The sequence below is a fragment of the Eleutherodactylus coqui genome, chromosome 6, assembly GCF_035609145.1.
Source record: "Eleutherodactylus coqui strain aEleCoq1 chromosome 6, aEleCoq1.hap1, whole genome shotgun sequence".
NCBI lineage: Eukaryota > Metazoa > Chordata > Amphibia > Anura > Eleutherodactylidae > Eleutherodactylus > Eleutherodactylus coqui.
The window spans coordinates 49,669,883-49,689,745 of record NC_089842.1 but is presented as its reverse complement, the minus strand read 5'-3'; the positions used below and the strand labels follow the sequence as shown (position 1 = coordinate 49,689,745).

Sequence of the window (19,863 nt, the reverse complement as noted above, 5' to 3'; positions counted from 1 at the left end):
TTCTGTGGTGTCCTGCAGCAACCAAGACATGAGGCACACACTGAGGAGATGGCGGGGTAAAGATGGCACTTGTCACGGTTGCTCTGCAAAACTCCTCCCCAGAGGGACGCGGTCAACCTCAGCCAAGGCACCGCTAGGTCTCTTTCAGGCAACGCTGGGACACCAGTTACCTGTATAGATGTGCAGTGGACTGAAGAAATTGTCACTCGTGACGTCACCGTTCCTTCACAGCGTTGGTTGTCCGGCGGAAAATAAGAGTCCACACACGATGAACGTTGAATACCTCAATCACTGGGAACGTGCAGTGGCTGGAACTTCTTTAACTATAGCTTTTACACACCAGTGCAGGAATAACAGTTGAGCAAGGGCAGGGAGGAGAACTATAGTCCTAGTTATCCAAATCTCACTGCTCCTGGACATGCACACTCCGGGACACAGGATGACACTGGGCCTACAGTCTGGGTCATCTGTAAAGCTCCGCTCCTGGACAGACACACACCGGAGGTGGGAAGAACACTCTGCTGACATTCCCTTGTAGTTAGTAGACAGAACACTGCATGGCGGGCTGCTTGCTTCTGCTCATTCAAGGTAGGGGTCCTGGGATGGGAACATCTGGATACCTCTCCTCAGCTTCCATCTTTTCACCACATGAGGGTTGAAGGTACCCCCATGTGGCTGTCACTCTTATTCAACACTCAACCATGGAAAAAGATAGAACAACCACCTGACAACCCTCACTAATATTTATAGGATTCAATCATCATGTGACTAGACAATTTGATACAATTCTCAGACATATCCCAGACAATCAGACATTAACCTCTTGTATGCTGCAGCTGTGCAATACACACAACTAGAGACAGAACAATTTGCACAGTGCATCCACACTGAAGACATGACATGTATGACCATTATGAAGAGGCCAGATATATAGACTTTGGGCCACTACATTTCTACCGACCCAAGCGATCCTACACTGTTGTCAGGAGTGCTAATCTCCACTCTTCTCTATCAATGTCGGGTGATCCTGCTCCACTCTGAACCTGGGCAGTACCTTCTCCAGTGTTCTTAGGCTCAGTCCTGTGCCTCCAGCTCTGCTTTCTCTGGCCTCTTCCTTACCAACATGCCTTTTCCTCACAGCCAGTGACCTCTCCTACTTCTGTCCAGCATCTGCTCACCTCACTGCATGGCAAAAAATTGTCCTTTTTTTTTAATATCGGGGCATTCACCAATCCTCCTCAATCGGCATGCTCCAATTTGCTGCGTTAAAATTTGCACCAAATTTTAGTGCACTTTTCCAGTTCGTCCCCATAGCAACATTAACCTCTTGGGTTGAGTCCCTTACTAATTAGCAAAAGCAGAGAGTGCTTACAAAAAGCATCTGCCGCTCTGGAGGGCCTGTCCTGTCCTGCATTACATAGACCGTCCATTGATTTAAGTGGAAACTGTGTAATGCCTCATTTCACCTGCGGTGGTGCTGCAGGGGAATTGAACACTTTTTTTTTTTTCTGCAGAGTTCCACCACAGATTAAAGCTGATTCACGGGGTTCCAGCAGTAAAGTGCGATCAGTTTATCGTTGGGGGACTCTTCAAATAAAAAAGGATTGTACAAAATAGCACTTTACGAAAATATTCCTATTTCAAATCTGAGCTAGTACAGAGAGACGATACTGGTGGAGTAAAGAAGTTCTTGGGGATCTGAAAAAAAATGTGAAAATTGTCAGTAAAACAGAAATTGTGATTCCTTCTGGCTGATGGCATGAAAACATGAGGCCAAGTAGGGTGAGAGGTTTACTTTTACAATTTAGGGCAGAAGACATCCTGTCCGTTTTTTTTTTGTTTGTTTTTTGATCCTCTGAAATTCAAGCAATGGCGATTCCCCGGTTTCAGGACATAATTGTGTCTTCGGACTAGAGGTTCTTCTTCTGTACCGTTGTCCCTGGGTTCCACCATCCAAGATGGCTGATACAATATTTAGACTACTTGATCCCAAAAATGCATTGATAGTGTAGAAATATCAATGTACTATACCCGCTCTGATTGGCTGGCTCTGCTCACGTTCTCAGAGTAGTGCACAGTGTGCCTTAGATAATTTTAAAAAAATGTGGCCATCTTGGACCGCTGAAATGGAATTTCAGGCGTATTGATGGAGAAGAACAATGGTTGGTAATATTACAAATACCTCACACCCCCAATTTGGCCCTGAGACCAGAGGGTCACTTTTAAAGGTGTTGTACCAGAATATCAAATCATCCCCTATAACTTGCTGATTGATGGTCTCACTGCTGAGACCCTCACCAATCTCAACAACAGGGGTCACTTGTCCCCTGCAGTCCTCCTGTATTGAGGAGACTGAATGAACCGGTGGGTATGAATGAACCGCTACGCTCCATTCACTTTCAGTAGGGATGCCAAGATCAGCACCCGCTTGTGTTTTTCTATCAGCCTGATTGAAATGAATGAAACACGGACCGTGCAAGTGCGGCTAGCGCTTCATTCTGATTGATGCCACAGCGGTAGGAGAAGTGACCCCTGCAGTGACAGGTGAGCGGGACACTGGATTCCCGTTCTCAAGATAAGCGGGGGTTTCACTGGCAAGACTCCTACCGATTAGCAAGTGATCCCCTATTCTGTGCAATGCCCACTGCTGAAGTCTACGCGTCGGACGAAAATCCAACTCTCTTTCAGAGTCCTGTGCACACTCTTTTCTATAGACTTGTATAGCAGAGCACGCACACGGACTTCAGCGGCGTGCAACGTGGGACCCCGGAGGTGGGTGGGTATGAACAAATACAGCGCCTTGGCTCACTGTCAGCGCGCCCAACCGCACCATGATTTAGTTTATGGTGCTTTAGGCAGGTGACAGTTTCCCTTTTAAGGGTCCATTCACAAGGGTATTTGCTTTTTGTGTGAATGCCCCATTAAAGTAATTTGGTGTATTGAGATGTACCAATATGCGTACTGCTATTGTGTGTGTGTGTGTATGTATGTGTATGTGTGTATATATATATATATATATATAAATGTGCAGTATATCCTATTTTGGTATGTATTCACAAAACATAATCCCTCTTGAAAGTTTATGGGAGCATAAAAAAAATGCCGCGAACGTGGATGTTGCCTGCATGTGCACTGCCTTTTTGACATATGTTGCCAAGAGATGGTGAAAACAGGAAAAAAATTCCATCCATCAAATGGGTGCACGTTAAATCTGGATGACACCTATGCAACAAAAACGGATGCGACGCACACATACAGACGTAGTGAAATTGGTTTGTTTTCAACAGACCGAAATTGCATATGCCCATGTGAATAAACCCTAAACTGATTATAGAGTTTCTCACTTTGGTAAACTCCAGCAATTAGTTGTAATCTGTGCACCTGGCAGAAAGTGGTTTCCTGCAGTGCCCCAACAGGGGAATTGAAGCATTACATTCCTATTGAAGTCAGTGGGCTGAAAGTGTAGCGCACAGAAATGTAGGGTCCTCCAGAGTGAGAGGCGCCATCAACGAAACTCGATCTATTAATTCCCTCATAAGATGGGTTTGGATAAAAGGGGTTCTTGCGGGTAAAAGTAAAACTTGTGCGGTTTGTTCTCATGTTCGCGCCACAAAGGAGTCGTGAGAACAGAAGTCGTTGGATTGAGTCTGATTCTGTTCTTTTCATTATCATCCAGATTCTCAGAAAACAATCTTTCGGGGGACGGTGGCAGATAGTTAGAAATGTGCTAAAAATGTGTTTCTGCGTTGTCCTTTTGGTCTATTTTATTGTGTTTGCCCCAGACTGTGATTCCAGATAATGGAGACGTTCTCAGTCTAATATGATGAGTTGTGTTCCAGATCACTGAGATGACATCCTTGTTGTTACTTCCATTGTTTATCTAAGCTGCATTGCTTCAGTGAACTGTACATTATTTCATCCATCAGTCTCTGGGATTTTACTTTTTTTTTATCATTTGTTTGCACAGTGTTGGCCGTCATATTGAGTGTTGCCCTGCTTGCCGGGTGTCATATGTGAACATAATAGCTGTAGGGCCCACATGTCAGATCGGCTTTTCTCCTCTCTACCTGCAAAGGATTGTCTCATCAGAAAGGGAGGAGGGTTGCTGTAGAAGCAAGCTGCCTCCAGGCAAGCGACAAAGCTACTGGCTTTCTCCAAGCTTTAAAGGAGTATTCCCATCTCTGCAAGTTATCCCTTATCCATAGCATAGGGGATAACTTTCTGATCATTGGGGGCCACCGATCTTGATATATTGCCCTTCCACATCTGCCCTATCTGCATGGGGCCATGTGCTGCCATCAAAAATGATTAAAACGTTTGGAGGATGAACAATCATATGACCAATCATTTGTCCCCCTATATCCGTGGGGCCGACTGCTGCTCATAAATTGGGTCACTATTACTACTGGGGCCGATATAGGGGGTCACTATTACTACTGGGGCCGATATAGGGGGTCACTATTACTACCGGGGGCCGAAATAGGGGTCACTATTACTACTGGGGACTGATATAGGGGTCAATATGACTACCGGGGGCCGATATAGGGGTCACTATGACTACCGGGGGCCGATATAGGGGTCACTATGACTACCGGGGGCCGATATAGGGGTCACTATGACTACCGGGGGCCGATATAGGGGTCACTATGACTACCGGGGGCCGATATAGGGGTCACTATGACTACCGGGGGCCGATATAGGGGTCACTATGACTACCGGGGGCCGATATAGGGGTCACTATGACTACCGGGGGCCGATATAGGGGTCACTATGACTACCGGGGGCCGATATAGGGGTCACTATGACTACCGGGGGCCGATATAGGGGTCACTATGACTACCGGGGGCCGATATAGGGGTCACTATGACTACCGGGGGCCGATATAGGGGTCACTATGACTACCGGGGGCCGATATAGGGGTCACTATGACTACCGGGGGCCGATATAGGGGTCACTATGACTACCGGGGGCCGATATAGGGGTCACTATGACTACCGGGGGCCGATATAGGGGTCACTATGACTACCGGGGGCCGATATAGGGGTCACTATGACTACCGGGGGCCGATATAGGGGTCACTATGACTACCGGGGGCCGATATAGGGGTCACTATGACTACCGGGGGCCGATATAGGGGTCACTATGACTACCCGGGGGCCGATATAGGGGTCACTATGACTACCCGGGGGCCGATATAGGGGTCACTATGACTACCCGGGGGCCGATATAGGGGTCACTATGACTACCCGGGGGCCGATATAGGGGTCACTATGACTACCCGGGGGCCGATATAGGGGTCACTATGACTACCCGGGGGCCGATATAGGGGTCACTATGACTACCGGGGGCCGATATTTGGGTCACTATGACTACCGGGGGCCGATATTTGGGTCACTATGACTACCGGGGGCCGATATAGGGGTCACTATGACTACCGGGAGCCGCTATGACTACTGGGGCCACTTTGCACAGCATACCTTAATTCGACTTAGGGTATATTTACACATGGCGAAAAAAGGCTGCGCAATGTCCACAGCGGAAATTTACGTGGTAAATTCCGCAGCATTTCTGCATCCAAAAACATGTCTGAATTCGCAGCTTTGGTGCAGATGTTGACTGGAAATCGGCTTTGTATCCACAGCTGATTTCATTCTATGCGGCGCTCCCCTCACCTCCTCTGAAGGCTTCCCGCTGCCAGTTTTTATTGTGTCACAGCATTAAAGGGATTGTTCCATTTTACACAGTTATGCCCTATCCACAGGTGACGACCCGACTGCTGGGACCTCCACCGATGACCAGAATGGGATTGACCAAACCCCCGGAGTGAAAGGAAGAAAGGGAGGTTGTGCAGGCGTGCCGCTGCTCCATTCATGTCACCGACCATCCCGGAGATTGTGGAAACGCTTGAAGTCTGTTATTCCTGGCGCTGTCATTGAAATGAATGGAGTAGCGGTGCGCCTGCTCAACTTCTGCTCCATTCATTGGTGGACTGACTCGACACACGTTCTCGGGATCTGTGGTGGTCCCAGCGGTTGGACCCTGCCAATCATAAAGTTGTCCCCTATAAATTGGCACAACCCCTTGAACGCTAAGTGCCTGTCAGCCAATCCAACTTGCTTCCTGAGTGGCTGGGATGTCCTCAAAGCATTGTAATTTAGATACAGTTGTGAGGAACTGACCTGTTGATTTCTATGGGAGGTGCCATGTGCAGAGGTCATTGGGCATGGTGGGGGAGGAGGTGAGCTGTGAGCATGGTGCTTTGTGAAGGGTGGATCCCTTGTTATTTGTAAGTAGGGGTTATCTCTCATTGTAACCCTACCTGTGATAATGAGTGCTAAAAAGTTTTGTCTACAGAACAAGAGCTCTGAGATTATTATTGGGCCTAGTGGTCAGTAAGAAAACTGCAGGATTTTAGGATTTATTTAAAATATAGGTTGTGAGTTCGAAGATGACAGCTTGCACTGGCTCTAATGAGTGGGGACCAAAGAAACTTTGGATCCCCCAACGTTTAACCCTTTACACGCTGTGGTCAGTGCGACAACTGCCTGTAAAAAGTTGATAGAGGGAGGGGGCTCCTTCTGTCACCTATTGGACCCACGCAATGTGAACGCAGGGTCCCGATGGGTTGCGATTGCACCCGGAGGCTTTAATATAGGCCACTGTAGCTGGCAGACCCGGAGCTTATGATGCGCAGCCACTGAGTGAACTTATAGGCTTTCTAATGCACTTCTATACTGAAGTATAGTGGTGTATCAGAGTGATAAAAGATGCTGATAATCAGGTGCCCTAGTGGAACTAAAATTAAATTAAGTTTTAAAAAATAGTAAAGAAAGAAACAGATACGTCAAAAAAAAAAAGTATTTACATAGTAAAGGGGGAAAGGTGGGGACCTTTCCCCCTTTACTATGTAAATACTTTTTTTTTTTTTGTGCTACCACTGCGTTCGGAATGACACATAGGAAAAAAGTTAGTAACTTAACCTTTAGAGCGCACGTCATGCAAAAGAAATACAAAAACACGTCAAATACAAAAAAAAAACTAAATAGAATGTCATCAAAACCTCACATGGATCAACAAATGCTACCATTAAAAAGTTCAACTCGTTCTGCCCAAAAAAAATCTCCCCACACCATTGACAAAAAAAAAAAAAGAAAAATGTTAGGGGTCCTTGAATGCCATAAACAAAAAAGTGTGAAGTTGCATAAAAAACAAATCTCTATAAGTTTGGTATTGAGGTAATCGTATTGGCCTGCAGAATTAATTTAGCATTTAATGGTGGACACCGTTAAAAATAAAAACATGCCAAGAGTGCAGATTTTTTTTATTAATCTTGCCTCTACAAAAAAAATGGCATGAAAAGCAATCAAAAGTTTACATGTACCCAAAAACGGGACAAATGAACTAAAGTTCATCCCGCAAAAATACGAACTCTCAAAAAGCTCCGTCCGTGGGAAAGTAAAACTGCTATGGCTCTTTGAATGCGGCGACACAAAAGCAAATCTTCACACGCAGAAAACCTAAAAAATACCGTAAAAGCTCGGTGCCGCCGCAATCGTACTGAACCGGAGATTTATTTTGTAAACTGAATGCCGTACAAATGAAATCCAGTACACAATTGACAGAATCCCCCCCCCCCCCCAATATCCTAAAACTAAATAATAAGTTATACAATATATTATATGGACCCATAAATGAGGCGATTAGAAAATACAGCTTGTACCGCAAAAAACAAGCCCTCATACGACGAAGGAAAGATTAGTTATGGCTCTTGGAATGCCACTTTGAAAAAAAACTGAAAAATTAGTTCATTAAGGTGCAAACGGGCTTCATCACTAAGCAGCTATACTCCCACGTTTTCTGCCACCCACAATCCAGCCCCACTGTTGGTTAGGAATAGCTGCAACCAATCAGAGGCCACAGCGGTCACATGCTGTTCTCTTGCTGGCAGCCATAATGCCAGGAGAAGGGCACCTGACTACTGTGGCCTTTGATTGGCTGCGGCAGTCAGGCGGTAGCTATTTCTAAACGAAGACCAGGAGGATTGCTCAACTACAGGGCCCAGATTGCTCAACTACAGGGCCCAGATTGCTCAACTACAGGGCCCAGATTGCTCAACTACAGGGCCCAGATTGCTGGGGCGGAGCAGAGGACGGGTAAGTACTCCCGCTGCTTATTGTTTTAACAGCTTGTGATCCTGTTTTAAAAATCACATCACAATGCACAACACCTTTAACCCGTTCAGGACCAGAGATTTTCTCCCCCCCCCCCCCCCCCCATAATGTACTGCGCCATTTTTTGGTTGTGGGTTTTTACAGCATTCATAGTACACTAAACTTTGTTCTAATGGGTCAGTATGATTACAGTGATGCCAAATGCTTATAGTTAGTTTTGTTTTTTTTAAATGTTTGTCTCTTTAAAAATCGAAATCTTTTCTTAAACAAAAATTGCTTCAATTGCCGTATTCTGAATGGTGTCATTTTTTTTTTCTTTTGGTCGATTTGGGCTGTGTCAGGGCTTATATTTATTTTTTATGAGATGTAGTTTTATTGCTACCATTTTGGGAAACCAAAATCTCTATCACTTTTTATTAATTCCCTACCCCCCTCACCCTATGGCATTCCATACTTATTTTTATGGCCTCCACCATTCGGAATAAATACTGTGATTATTCAACTTTAATACTTTAAGGGCTTATTCAGACGACCGTATATCTCTGCAGGGGGAGGAGGCTGGAAGAGCCGGGAGCAGTGCACTGAGCTCCCGCCATCCTGCTGACCACTTAAATGCGCGGTCAGCTTTGACCGTGGCATCTTAACTGGTAATGGCCGCAATCAGAGCTAACTGATCACAGCAGTTACTGGCAGCTGTCAGAAACCGCTGATACCATTGGCAGCAGGTATGGTTTGCACGGATCCTCCTCTCCTACCAGCGGGGTTATCACTTGTGTAATAACGAGATTGATTTTTATTGTGTGCCGCTGATGAATCTGAAAACCAGTGACGCCAACCGCCGCACACCGCACCGGCGTAATGCATTTAAATGAATGAATTACCGGAGCAGCTAATGTCTGTTATCGGCTTTATTTCTATCCCCAGGCTAATCACCGGCTAATCAGAAACAAAGAAAAGCTCGTACACAGTCTCTTCCTTGAATAGAAGTGGGACATAGATAGATGTGACGGGCGGATATTTCCAGCCTTCTGTTGCCTGGGAATGGTGCTTTTTGTTTTGTGTGCCGCAATGTATGAGGTCTATTTATACCATCGCTACTACGGTATATTGTGTCTGCTGTTTGGACTTGCTACACAGTTCCTCAAGAGATCAGAGCTGATCATTGCAAGTGTTCATTTTTCCTACAGCGCCTCCACTGGGGAAATGAAGCATTACAGAATCCCTATGGAAATGAATGGCCTTGTCTGTGCCCTATTTTTCAGAATGAGGGATGGGTCCTGAAAGTGATTTCGAAAATGGATTTACTAAATCAGACAGTCACTTTTTTTTTTAAAGGGGTTTTTAGGGACGAAGGGATTGATGACCTATTTTTAGGAAAGCTTAGACTGGTAGGGGTCAACTCCCAGCTCCTCCGCTGATCGGCTGTTTGTAGGGGTCACCGTGTTAAGGTGAGCGCTGCAACCTCTTCTCCGGTCTTGTGACGTTTTGGTCATCATGTGACGCATACACCCAACTTCATTCATGTATGTTGCAGAATCCGTGTTATCTGACTCCGATCCTTCACCATATGTGAATGAAGTTAGGTTTATGCATTACAGGTTATGACCAGGAGGGATCTGGCATTCAGCCAGGGATTTGTTCACATTGGCATGGGTCCTTGTTGAACTGGATGTATGAAGCTGTACAATGGTGTAATGCCTCCACACTATGCCAATCGCCGCACTGGCTGCCCATCCACTAGAGAACGCAATTCAAACTCCTCGCCCACAAAGCTCTCCATGGTGCCGCGCCACCGTACATCGCTTTCCTCCTGTCCATACATCACGCAGCCCACACAGTCTGATTTGCTAACACATTCACACTGGACGCCCCTGTAATTCAAAACTCACACGCTCGCCTTTAGGACCTCTCTAGAGCAGCACCGATCCTCTGGAACGCTCTACCCCAAAACATCTGGACAAGTCTCGACGCACAGAACTTCAGACGCTCCTTAAAAACGCACCTCTTCAGGGAGGCAATCCAAATCTCCTGATCTAATCCATGGCTCCCACACTTTCCACTTTGCCTTTTCGTGTACTTCTCCTGCCCCTGTACCTCCTGTATTACCCCTACCCCTTTTTGTTTCCAAACATTTGAATGCCGCAGGTAACTGTTGTATTGTTTGTGTGACCCCCGTGCTCTGAAAGCGCTGCAGAATAAGATGGCGCTATGCAAACAAAGATTATTATTAATGCAGAACCCTATCGGGTGAGCCTCCATTTACATAGTTCTACTTGGACGTTCTTGCCCTTTTTTTGAGCTATACCTTTTTTGGTTTTCTCCACCAGTCACATAGCCATTGTGTACCTCAGTCTCATTCAAGTGAATGTTATTGAGCTGCAATACGAGGCATCAGTGCTACAGATTGTATGGCGGCGTTCCTGGTGTACAGTGAAGAGGCTATGGCACGCACTCAAGCACCACAGACTCTTCTGTTAAAGCTGGGGTGCTTGGGAGTCTCTCATCCATACACGCACACCCAACACCAATCTAATATTCAATCTAATATGCTAAGGATTGGTCATCGATATTTTAGTCCTGGGGAGAACCCTTTAAAGGGGTTTCCCTAGAATAAGCTATTAATGAGCTTTTCTTAGGACAGGTCATTAATAGTTGATCGGTGAGGATCCACCAATCGGCTGATTGAAGGGACAGTCCATACCAGGTACATTGTATGGTGGCTGTAACAATTATTGTTCTCAGGTCATGTGATAAATGAACGTTACGTTGCTGGCCTGAGAAAAGAAGGGATGAGTGCTGGAGCCTCTTCGATCAGCTGATTGACGCGGATCCCACGCGGCAGACCCCCGCCGATCAACTACTGATGACCTATCTTGAGGATAGGACATCTGTAATGTAGTCATGGAAAATCCCTTTAAGTTGGTAAAAATGCTATTCAGCTATTCATGCTATTAACCAAGAAACAGCCGGCAGGCTTTTTTATTTTTGGAGGATTTTTATGTTTTTTAATCCTAATTTCCTAACTTAATTTTTTTTTTTTTTCTTTCCTCAGTGCTAAATAAGTTTTACAGCGTTGGAACTTTGTCCTAAAACCTTCTCAGCAATTTTTGGGATCCTTCCTAATGTGCCCTCTAATTCCACTGGATGCTTGAGACGGACTGGGACCCCTCCGCAGCCATGCAAGTGGGAATGCGTGTGGTACGAGGAGTTGACTGGAAATGGGCCAACCAGGACAATGGCGAGGGCAGTGTGGGCACTGTGGTGGAAATTGGACGGCAAGGCAGCCCTACCACCCCTGATAAAACAGTAGTTGTTCAGTGGGATCACGGCACCAGGACAAACTATCGCACTGGATTCCAAGGAGCTTATGACCTGCTGCTGTATGATAATGCCCAGACAGGTATGTACCAACATGCATTGGCACATTAACGGGCCTCATAAAATGGCAAGTAACTTTGTAAAAAGAAAAAATACTTTGCCTTCTCTTGGACTGTTTGAGTTTTATAGGCCTTTGCTGGTGCCTTTATGGAGTAGCTATCGAGGGCACCGTGCGAGAAGGGGGGGGGTTCAGTTAGTGTCATCACTGCTGGTCTAGTATTGGGATCCTCTATGTAGGTAGAAGTGGATGTATGTGAGAAGCATTTTCTAATGGCCGCCATCAGCAGGATAATAGATTATATCTAGAATGTAGCGTGGGCAACTGACTTCCTTTCCTTTTTATGATACCAAAAATGGGACGTGAGTTTTTGAGATATTTTTGCAGACACTTAGACATCATTTTAACCCCTTTAAGGCCAACTTCATATGGGCAAGTGCGATATGGGGCATATCGCGCTCCCCACCATGTGAATTTCATGGGAAAACAGCTTCACATCACTTCGGGGACACAGAAACTCAAGAACGTAACACTGCAGGCTCTCATTGACTGCAGCGGTCACATGGTTTCCTGCCGGCTTCAGTGCAGGATCCGGTGGCCGCGGACAGGCATTTCTCTATTTTCACAAAGGGGGTTGTCCAGTAACAGACAACCCCTTTAACCCCTTGAGTGGCACGCTCGGAAATTTTCCGGGACGAGCTCCACTGCTCATAGTGACATAGCCCGGAAATCGAAGATTTCCGGGCTATGTATCACTATGGGAGCTGCAGAGCACAATGCCACAAGCTGTGACAGTGTGCTCTGCCTGCACAGACCCACACAGAGCAGTGCAAGGGCTTTGAAAAACCAGCAGAAGATATTGCCGGCATATCGGCAATCTCCTGCTTTGTTTACAGGTTGCCATAGAGACCATCGGCTTGTCAGAAGCAAGCCGATGGTCTCTGTGACAGGGAGGGCTGGTTGTTAGCTGTCAGAGGACAGCTAGGTACTAGCTCTTACAGCAGAGATCAGAGAAAACCTCCGATCTCTGCTGTGTTAACCCTTTACATGCAGCAGTCTATGTGACTGCAGCATGTAAAGGGCTGTCACTGCAGCGTGTAAAGGGCTGTCACCATCAGACCCCCGGAATGTGATCAGGGGGTCCTGATGGGTCCCTGTAGAAGTCCCCTAAAGGGACAAAAAAAAATGTAAAAAAAAAAAAAGTTAAAAAATTATTAAAAAAAAAATTATAAAAACACTTGTCTCCCTTTACTTTGTAAAAAATCAAAAATACAATCACACATGTGGTATCCGTGTGCGTCGTAATGACCCAGAAAAGGAAGTTAATACATTATTTAACCCCTTAATGACATGGCCTCTTTTTTTCTTTTTTCCCCATTTCTTTTTTTCCTCCCTCCTGTTTAAAAAATCACAACTTGTCCTGCAAAAAACAAGCCCTCATATGGCCATGTCAATGCAAAAATGAAAAAGTTATGGCTCTTGAGACGCAACTGCAAAACTAGTTGAAATTCAATGATTAGACCATTTTAAAATACCTGCCCTGGTGGGCACGACAGGGTGGTAGGAAACCTGCCACTCAAGGGGTTAATAACCAGATGGCTGGACACCTAAGTAATATTAGGGTTAAGTACCATTTGTGGCCAGGAGCTCAGGACGGTGATGGCATGGCCTCTGGCTACAGTGGTCACCCGACTTCCGCTATAACCACAGACCAGGAGAGCTGAGGGAGCTGCTGCACTGCTTACTGGAGGGAGAAGAGAAGTGAGTATTTGCTTTTTTTTTGTTGTTGTTTTTGGGTCATGACAACCTGTTTAAAAATTAGTTTTTTCTTAAAGTGGGACAACCCGTTTATAATGTGGTGCTTGGGGTGGAGTTTTGGAGAATTACACAATTTATAGATGGGATCACGTTCTGTACCCCAGCTGAATTAAATTATTTGAAGATTTTTATTTTATTTTTTTAGTTACTCTTTTATTGAATATAGATCGGTCTAAAAAAACGAAATAAGGTTATCCTAATACATTTACTAATTGTTACTGACCTATAAATGTTAAATACCAGATGTCTATCCCTGTTTCATATCCCTGGACCACTCTGTTGCCTCTGGCACTTTTTTCCGTGATCCATTTTCTGAAAATTAAATGGCTGGCGCAAAGCAGTAATTCCATTATTGCCACCTTGGCTCCCCTTGAACAGTAAATGCTGGAGGTACCCCAACAAGCGCACATTTGAAGATTGGAAAAGGAAATTGCACTTTGTTTTAAGTGCCTTCTTTACCTTTTGTACTGCAGAAAGCAGAGGGTGGTTATAAATGGTACATACTCTGATTGGGTCACCGTTACTAGTGCGGTACCACAGGGGGCGGTACTGAGCCCTATTCTTTTAGATATGTTTATTAATGACCTGGTAGAAGGATTGTGCAGTAAAATATCAATATTTGCAGATGATACAAATCTATGTAAAGATATTAACACGAGAGAGGACGCAAGGCGATTGCCAGAGGATCTGGGTAAGTTAGGAAACTTAACAATGATAAATGTAAGGTTATGCACATTGGGCAGAGGAGATGACATGGAACGTGGTCACGACGAAAGATGGCACTGTGATTGGCGAAGACTTCCTGAAGATATGGGTGCAGATGGTCAACTAACAGGTCCCTGTAGCATTCACCATTACTACATCCTTGGCCATGCCAGCAAAATGCTCTCCAGACCATTATACCTCCCCCAGAAGCCTGTTGAACCCCAAGGGTACACCCACGGGATACGGCTTCATGCGGTTTACACCAGATGCGTACCCAGCCATTTGTATAGTTCAGCAGCGAATGTGACTCATACCTCCAGGCAACCTTCTGCCATGTGTCCAAGGTCCATAGTCTTCTTTCCTAGTCCCATTCGAGGCATTGTTGGCAATCCTATGGGGTCATCAGGGGCACCCTTGTGTGGGTTCAGCTATTGATATCCAGTTGGCGCAAGGTACGCCGCATGGCCATTGTGGAAATTAGTCTAACTTCCCTGCTGTTGTACTTCTGGGTCAGATGGTTCACTGTGGCACGACATTGCTGAGAGACCAGACATGCCACCCAATGCCCGCCTGTAGAATCAACCACAAGTGACCTGCCACTGTGTGATCATGTATCGGATATGGTTTAACCAGTTTTGGTGCACTCTTCATACCTTGGCTCAGGAAGAGCCAATAAGTACCACTATGTTAGAAACGCAGACATTGCAACTCTGGGCACCAACAATTTGCCTTCAAGTAAAGTCACCCAAGTCACCATGTTTACCCATGACTGCCAAATTTTGCCTTCTGCTCCACAGGGGAGGGGTCAGCATGTTATCTGGGAGCAGATCATGGTGCGCCCTTCACATGATCGTTCAGTGGGAAAGGAAAAAAAATAAAAAGATCCAGAAGATTCTTCTTGCGGAATGCAAAACGGACAAGTCAGGAAAGTCTTTGGGTCCTCTATTAAAGGGGGTTGTCCGAGATGTAACTTTTTTGTGTAAATGCAGGAAATGTTCTAACATAACAAAAGAAGCTATACCCCCCAGACTGATACCCCAACGCTCCTGCGCCACTGTTTCAGTACTTCCTACTGGCCTTTGTTTGTATGGCCGCAACGGTGATGTGCCAGTGTACCTGCGGGACCGCTTTCTCCATACTGTACACAGCTGAAGCTGTCACATGGGTGTGTGGGCACGTCACCACTGTAGCTATGTAAACCCAGCCCAAAAAGGAGGACCCGATTAGCTGAGTCCCCCACCGATCATAACGTGATCCCCTATTCTGTAGATGGGGCAAACTTTGGATTTTGGGATAATCCCTTTTAAATAACCTAGATTCGCTCTTATTATTAATCTAGAGACCTCAGATTTAACTGCCCAGAGGCTTCACTTGGACTTTTTTAGTGGCTAGACCTTAAGAATTATCATGGGCACCAGTGGAAGACTACCTAAAAATTTAGGCACCAGTGGAAACATGGTAGACTCATGGGCTGCTGATTCCTGGGGTTTGTTCATTCTTGGGTTAGGTTGATTGATATGAAAGGAAATTTAATCTAGAACTTGTTTAGTTGCTTATATGCATAATCAAATATTGTGTCATGAATGTTCTGTTACCATGACCTGGTCACTAACGATTATCCTGTTTTTCAGGCGTCCGTCATCCGAATATCATTTGCGACTGTTGCAAGAAGCACGGGATTCGAGGAATGCGCTGGAAGTGTAAAGTTTGCTTTGACTATGACCTGTGTACCCAGTGTTACATGAACAACAAGCACGACCTGTCCCATGCATTCGAGAGATACGAGACTGCCCATTCCCGGCCGTAAGTATGGAGTTAGTGATCCATGAGGGTTGTAAACAAATGGTATATGTCTCAGACTGATAGTGGGTAGGCTGCCATCATATATGCTGAGATATGATTATCTGGAGTTGTAGGCCCAAGGGCTGAGGCTGCACTACATCCTGCTTTATAAGGAAAGTCCCCTCGTCAGCAAAATAGCTCCAACTTACCAAGGCATGGATGCCACAAGATCTCTGAAGGTGGTCAATTGTGGCGTTCATGTCCATCCACAATTGACATTGCTAGTTGTGAGGTCGCCTTCCATGTTTTCCAGAACATCTGTAGAATCTGGGGGCCAAGTCATCAGGAGTGGGATAGGGAGTTAAGGGGGAGGGACTTCTTATTTGTATAGCGCCAACGTATTCCGCAGCGCTTTCAGGTAATTTTCAAGCTGGGTACTCATTTTACCGACCTTGAGTCAAACTACCTGAACCAGGCGGGGATTGAACTCGCAACTTTCAGGTCATGAGCGAGAGCCTTAACCCGTCATCATCTTGATCGTTGTCATGTTCCTCAAACCATTCCTGACCGACTTTTGCAGTGTTGCTGGATGCGGTCTCCTGCTGAAACGGGCACTGCTATTAGGGAATATCACTGCCATGAAGGGAGAACTTGCGCTGTAAAATGCTCAGGTAAAATGTTGAAGTCAATGGGGGCCGTCCGACCTGCACCCCATCCACAATTGACATTGCGGGTAGGTCGCGGGTACCCGCGTCATCGACCAGCAATTGGCACTGAAAATACAAAATTTAAACAAAAAAAAATTCTGTACCACGCGTGACCGACGGCGAGCGTCTGCGGTCATCCACCGTACAGAAAGGAGAAGGTCACAGCTGGATTCTGCTGCGGGAACCCACATGCAGAAATTTGGAGGGCTCATGTGAACCCGGCCTTAGTCTAATGGAGAGGAAAGGCAATAACTGATTTTCTGTTGTGGTTTCCACATCCAAGTTATCAATGTTTTTGATAAATAGCGGGATTAGATTGATAGAACATACATTTATAGGACATTTAAACATGTGTGAGTGATGAGTCAGTAGCTCTTGTGGGGAAGTAGACAAGAGTAGAGTGGTAGCCGGAGAGGGAGAGAGAAAAGGGTGATGCGAGAGACCATATGTGGAGATGTGGAAGAGACAGGAGAGCTGAAGCTTACCCGTGCCGAGTCCCAGGCTTACTCCCGCGGCAATAGAATGCTTTTCCTTCGGAGAGTGTGAGAAGTAGATTCTGTTCTCTTGGAGCTGATGGTGGCGAGCGCATGGTGGTTCTGTTCATCTACCACCACAGTAAGCACCCGCAAAGGAACTGAGTAACTAGAGTTATGGGAGTGACTGAACAGAGAAAAGTGAAGTGTATGTGATGTGTGTCAAACAAGTAACGGGAACATCCCAGTAACGACGGATAACTGACACTGCGGATATTCAAAGAGAAAAAGTGACTTCTGGATACAAACTTGTTGAGGGAAGAATAAGGATAAGTAGTGTTTGCATTGTTATTCTTTAGACTGTTTAATGCCCTGTAATGAAGAAAATTTGCATTTGACTGTTACTGTAAAAGAAAACCATGTGCCTCCGGTTTGAAACTATTTCCTTGATTGTGGACTTTGTTATTTACTTTGTTCACTATAAAAGGGCACTGGCGTCACGAAGACAAATAGGTAATAAAACGATCCGGCACCATTAATATACCGGGTCTGGGCTGACTGTGATTTGGTGGTCGTGAGGGGGAAGATGATAGAGCCACCCGTGACCATGAAAGCGTTTACCCCGCCATCTTTCCCAGCCCAAAGAACTGACCCTGTCCGCTACATTTTTTTTTTATAAGCCGGAGTCGGTACATTTCTACCGATTCCGAATTCACCAAAATGAGGCTTCAACTCCGGAGCCCTGGGAGAAATGTTGATTGACTGACAAAGGCTTGGCCATTTGAGCCTTGATCAACTGTGATTGTTTCCATCTTGTTATGGGTAGTGTTGAGCAAACTTTACATGACTTCAGTTAGTCTGGTTGGCTGAATTTCGGCAAAAAGTTTGGTCCGGTCCAAATTAGTTTGAACCAAGCTAGAACTTCACCAATACCCCTGAAACTGGTGTATAGCACGGTCTAAGAGTCATTAGGTCCAAGAGTGCTATTAGGTCACCTAGGAGGGTAGCTAGGTAACTTCTTTTCAAGTTTTTTTTTCGAAGGCAAAATAATGAGAAAAGAGAAAAAAGAAGTGAAAGAGGAAAAGGGGGGAAAAAAGGAAGACTTTTTTTTTTTTTTCCCCCCACTCCGTTGTTCGGCCGAGACGAACCACTCAAGGTTCGGGTTCGACCCGAACAAAACCTTTAGCAAAATTCATCTTGAATCTGAGTTCTACTGTTTTGATTCACTTAACACTAATTATGGGGTACTCAGCTGGACTCGTATTTAATCCTCATGTAATTGGAGAAACGGTATATATAATCCCGATATATAGTATTACTAGTCCTATATTTTACCACAGTGGGTTTAGCTAGGGTTATCACGGACAGATCTCTCCAGTCGTAGCGCAGAATGTCTTTGCATGCGCTAATTTTAACGGTCCTTCTGGCAATGACAATCTATAGGGCTGTAGACTGGAGAAGATCCTCGTCGCCATCCTTATATTACGGATTCCTCTGGTATGAAGAGAAGAGGACTCATTAGTCCATAATCCACCTGCATGGAATATTACTGATGTCAGTGCTAACAGTAGGAAGGAGGAAATCTTGGCCGCGCATCAAAGACTTCAGACACCGGAGGAGTTAATGAAAAGCCAACACGCACAATCACAAAAGTGCATTGATTGTATTAATTTAAGGGGATCAGCTCCCCCAGGCGGTGGCTTATTGCTCAGATGACACAGTTAGACAAGTCTATTTTCATTTCACAAGCTGCACGGGAAACTTTTAATGCTCTTTATTGTACAGGCTGCTACTTGACCAACGAGGAGATTGTATCTTGTATCAATTTTGCAGCTGAAATATTGAATAAGAGGTTACTTTAGGGTCTACTTATCTGGAAGAACTGGCCTCATCGTCACTTCCCAGCAGCCTATAGGGAGCAGCAGGGGGCGCCTGGTTGGTGAGAGCACACAGTATAGCTATATTCAGTCCTGACTTCTGTTTGACCGTAGTCCAGGTGACTTTCAGACTACAGAATCCTTCCAGTGACCATAGCCTGAGGCATTCCCGCACACAGTACTGTAGATAGTGCTGTGATTAGACCACAGTATAGTGAATGGATCTGTGTTTATAACTTATGACTCAACTCGCCACCATCTGTTCACTGTTTTGGGGCATTTTGTTTTCTTTTACATTTTTTTTTTTTGGAATTTTGTACTATGATGTCCCTCCTGTTAATCCTCCTGGAAATAAATGAATACATTGACAACTGGGTGTTACCTTTCCTTTTATGGATAGAGTGTGTCCTTAAACAGTATGATGGTCTGTCCCAATTGGATACTGTGTCAGACTATATAGGGACACGCCCTATTTATAGGGGGAGTGGTGATGCCCAGTTAATTCTTTCATGCATTGGCAGGAGGAATAACTGAGGGAAAACACAATTCAAAGAAAAGGAACTCTATAATTGATCATGGTGAAATACATCTATGGCCCCATTCAAACGTGTACGCGCACATGCCAGACCCGCACCTGACACAGATGTTAATGGCCCTATTTATTAAAGCACGGATGTAAGGAGAGAAGAACTGGACCTCATTAAACGCTAGTTTAAATCAAGTCCGGCATGAAAGAACAAGGGTCTAAACAATAGTATGTCAGATCTGTATTCTTACAAGTGTGATTGAATCCCAGGATGAAGAAGCGCGTAGAGGGGAGCAAAAAAATACGGACCTGAAGTAGACCAACGGAGTTGGCCTTAAGTTGTAAAATTGTAATTTTACCCTCCACCTATAGAGGGAGACATACTCCTTTATAATTTGGTTGGAGACGTTCCATAGTTGGCAAGTAGC

The 19,863-nt window shown here is 45.2% G+C and overlaps 1 protein-coding gene across 5 annotated transcripts in view; it reads left to right on the top strand.

Moving 5' to 3' along the window:
• Nucleotides 1-19,863, top strand: part of MIB2 (MIB E3 ubiquitin protein ligase 2) — a 109,734-nt gene that overhangs the window by 49,166 nt on the left and 40,705 nt on the right. For 3 of the 5 annotated variants that reach the window (XM_066606791.1, XM_066606788.1, XM_066606789.1), the window contains exons 2-4: nucleotides 11,224-11,571; nucleotides 13,991-14,056; nucleotides 15,702-15,873. In XM_066606791.1, the coding sequence (XP_066462888.1) occupies nucleotides 11,316-11,571; nucleotides 13,991-14,056; nucleotides 15,702-15,873 (494 nt within the window). In that variant the 5' untranslated portion in view covers nucleotides 11,224-11,315. The remainder of the gene's footprint in view (nucleotides 1-11,223; nucleotides 11,572-13,990; nucleotides 14,057-15,701; nucleotides 15,874-19,863) is intronic. The other 2 variants (XM_066606792.1, XM_066606790.1) reach the window with 1 other exon arrangement.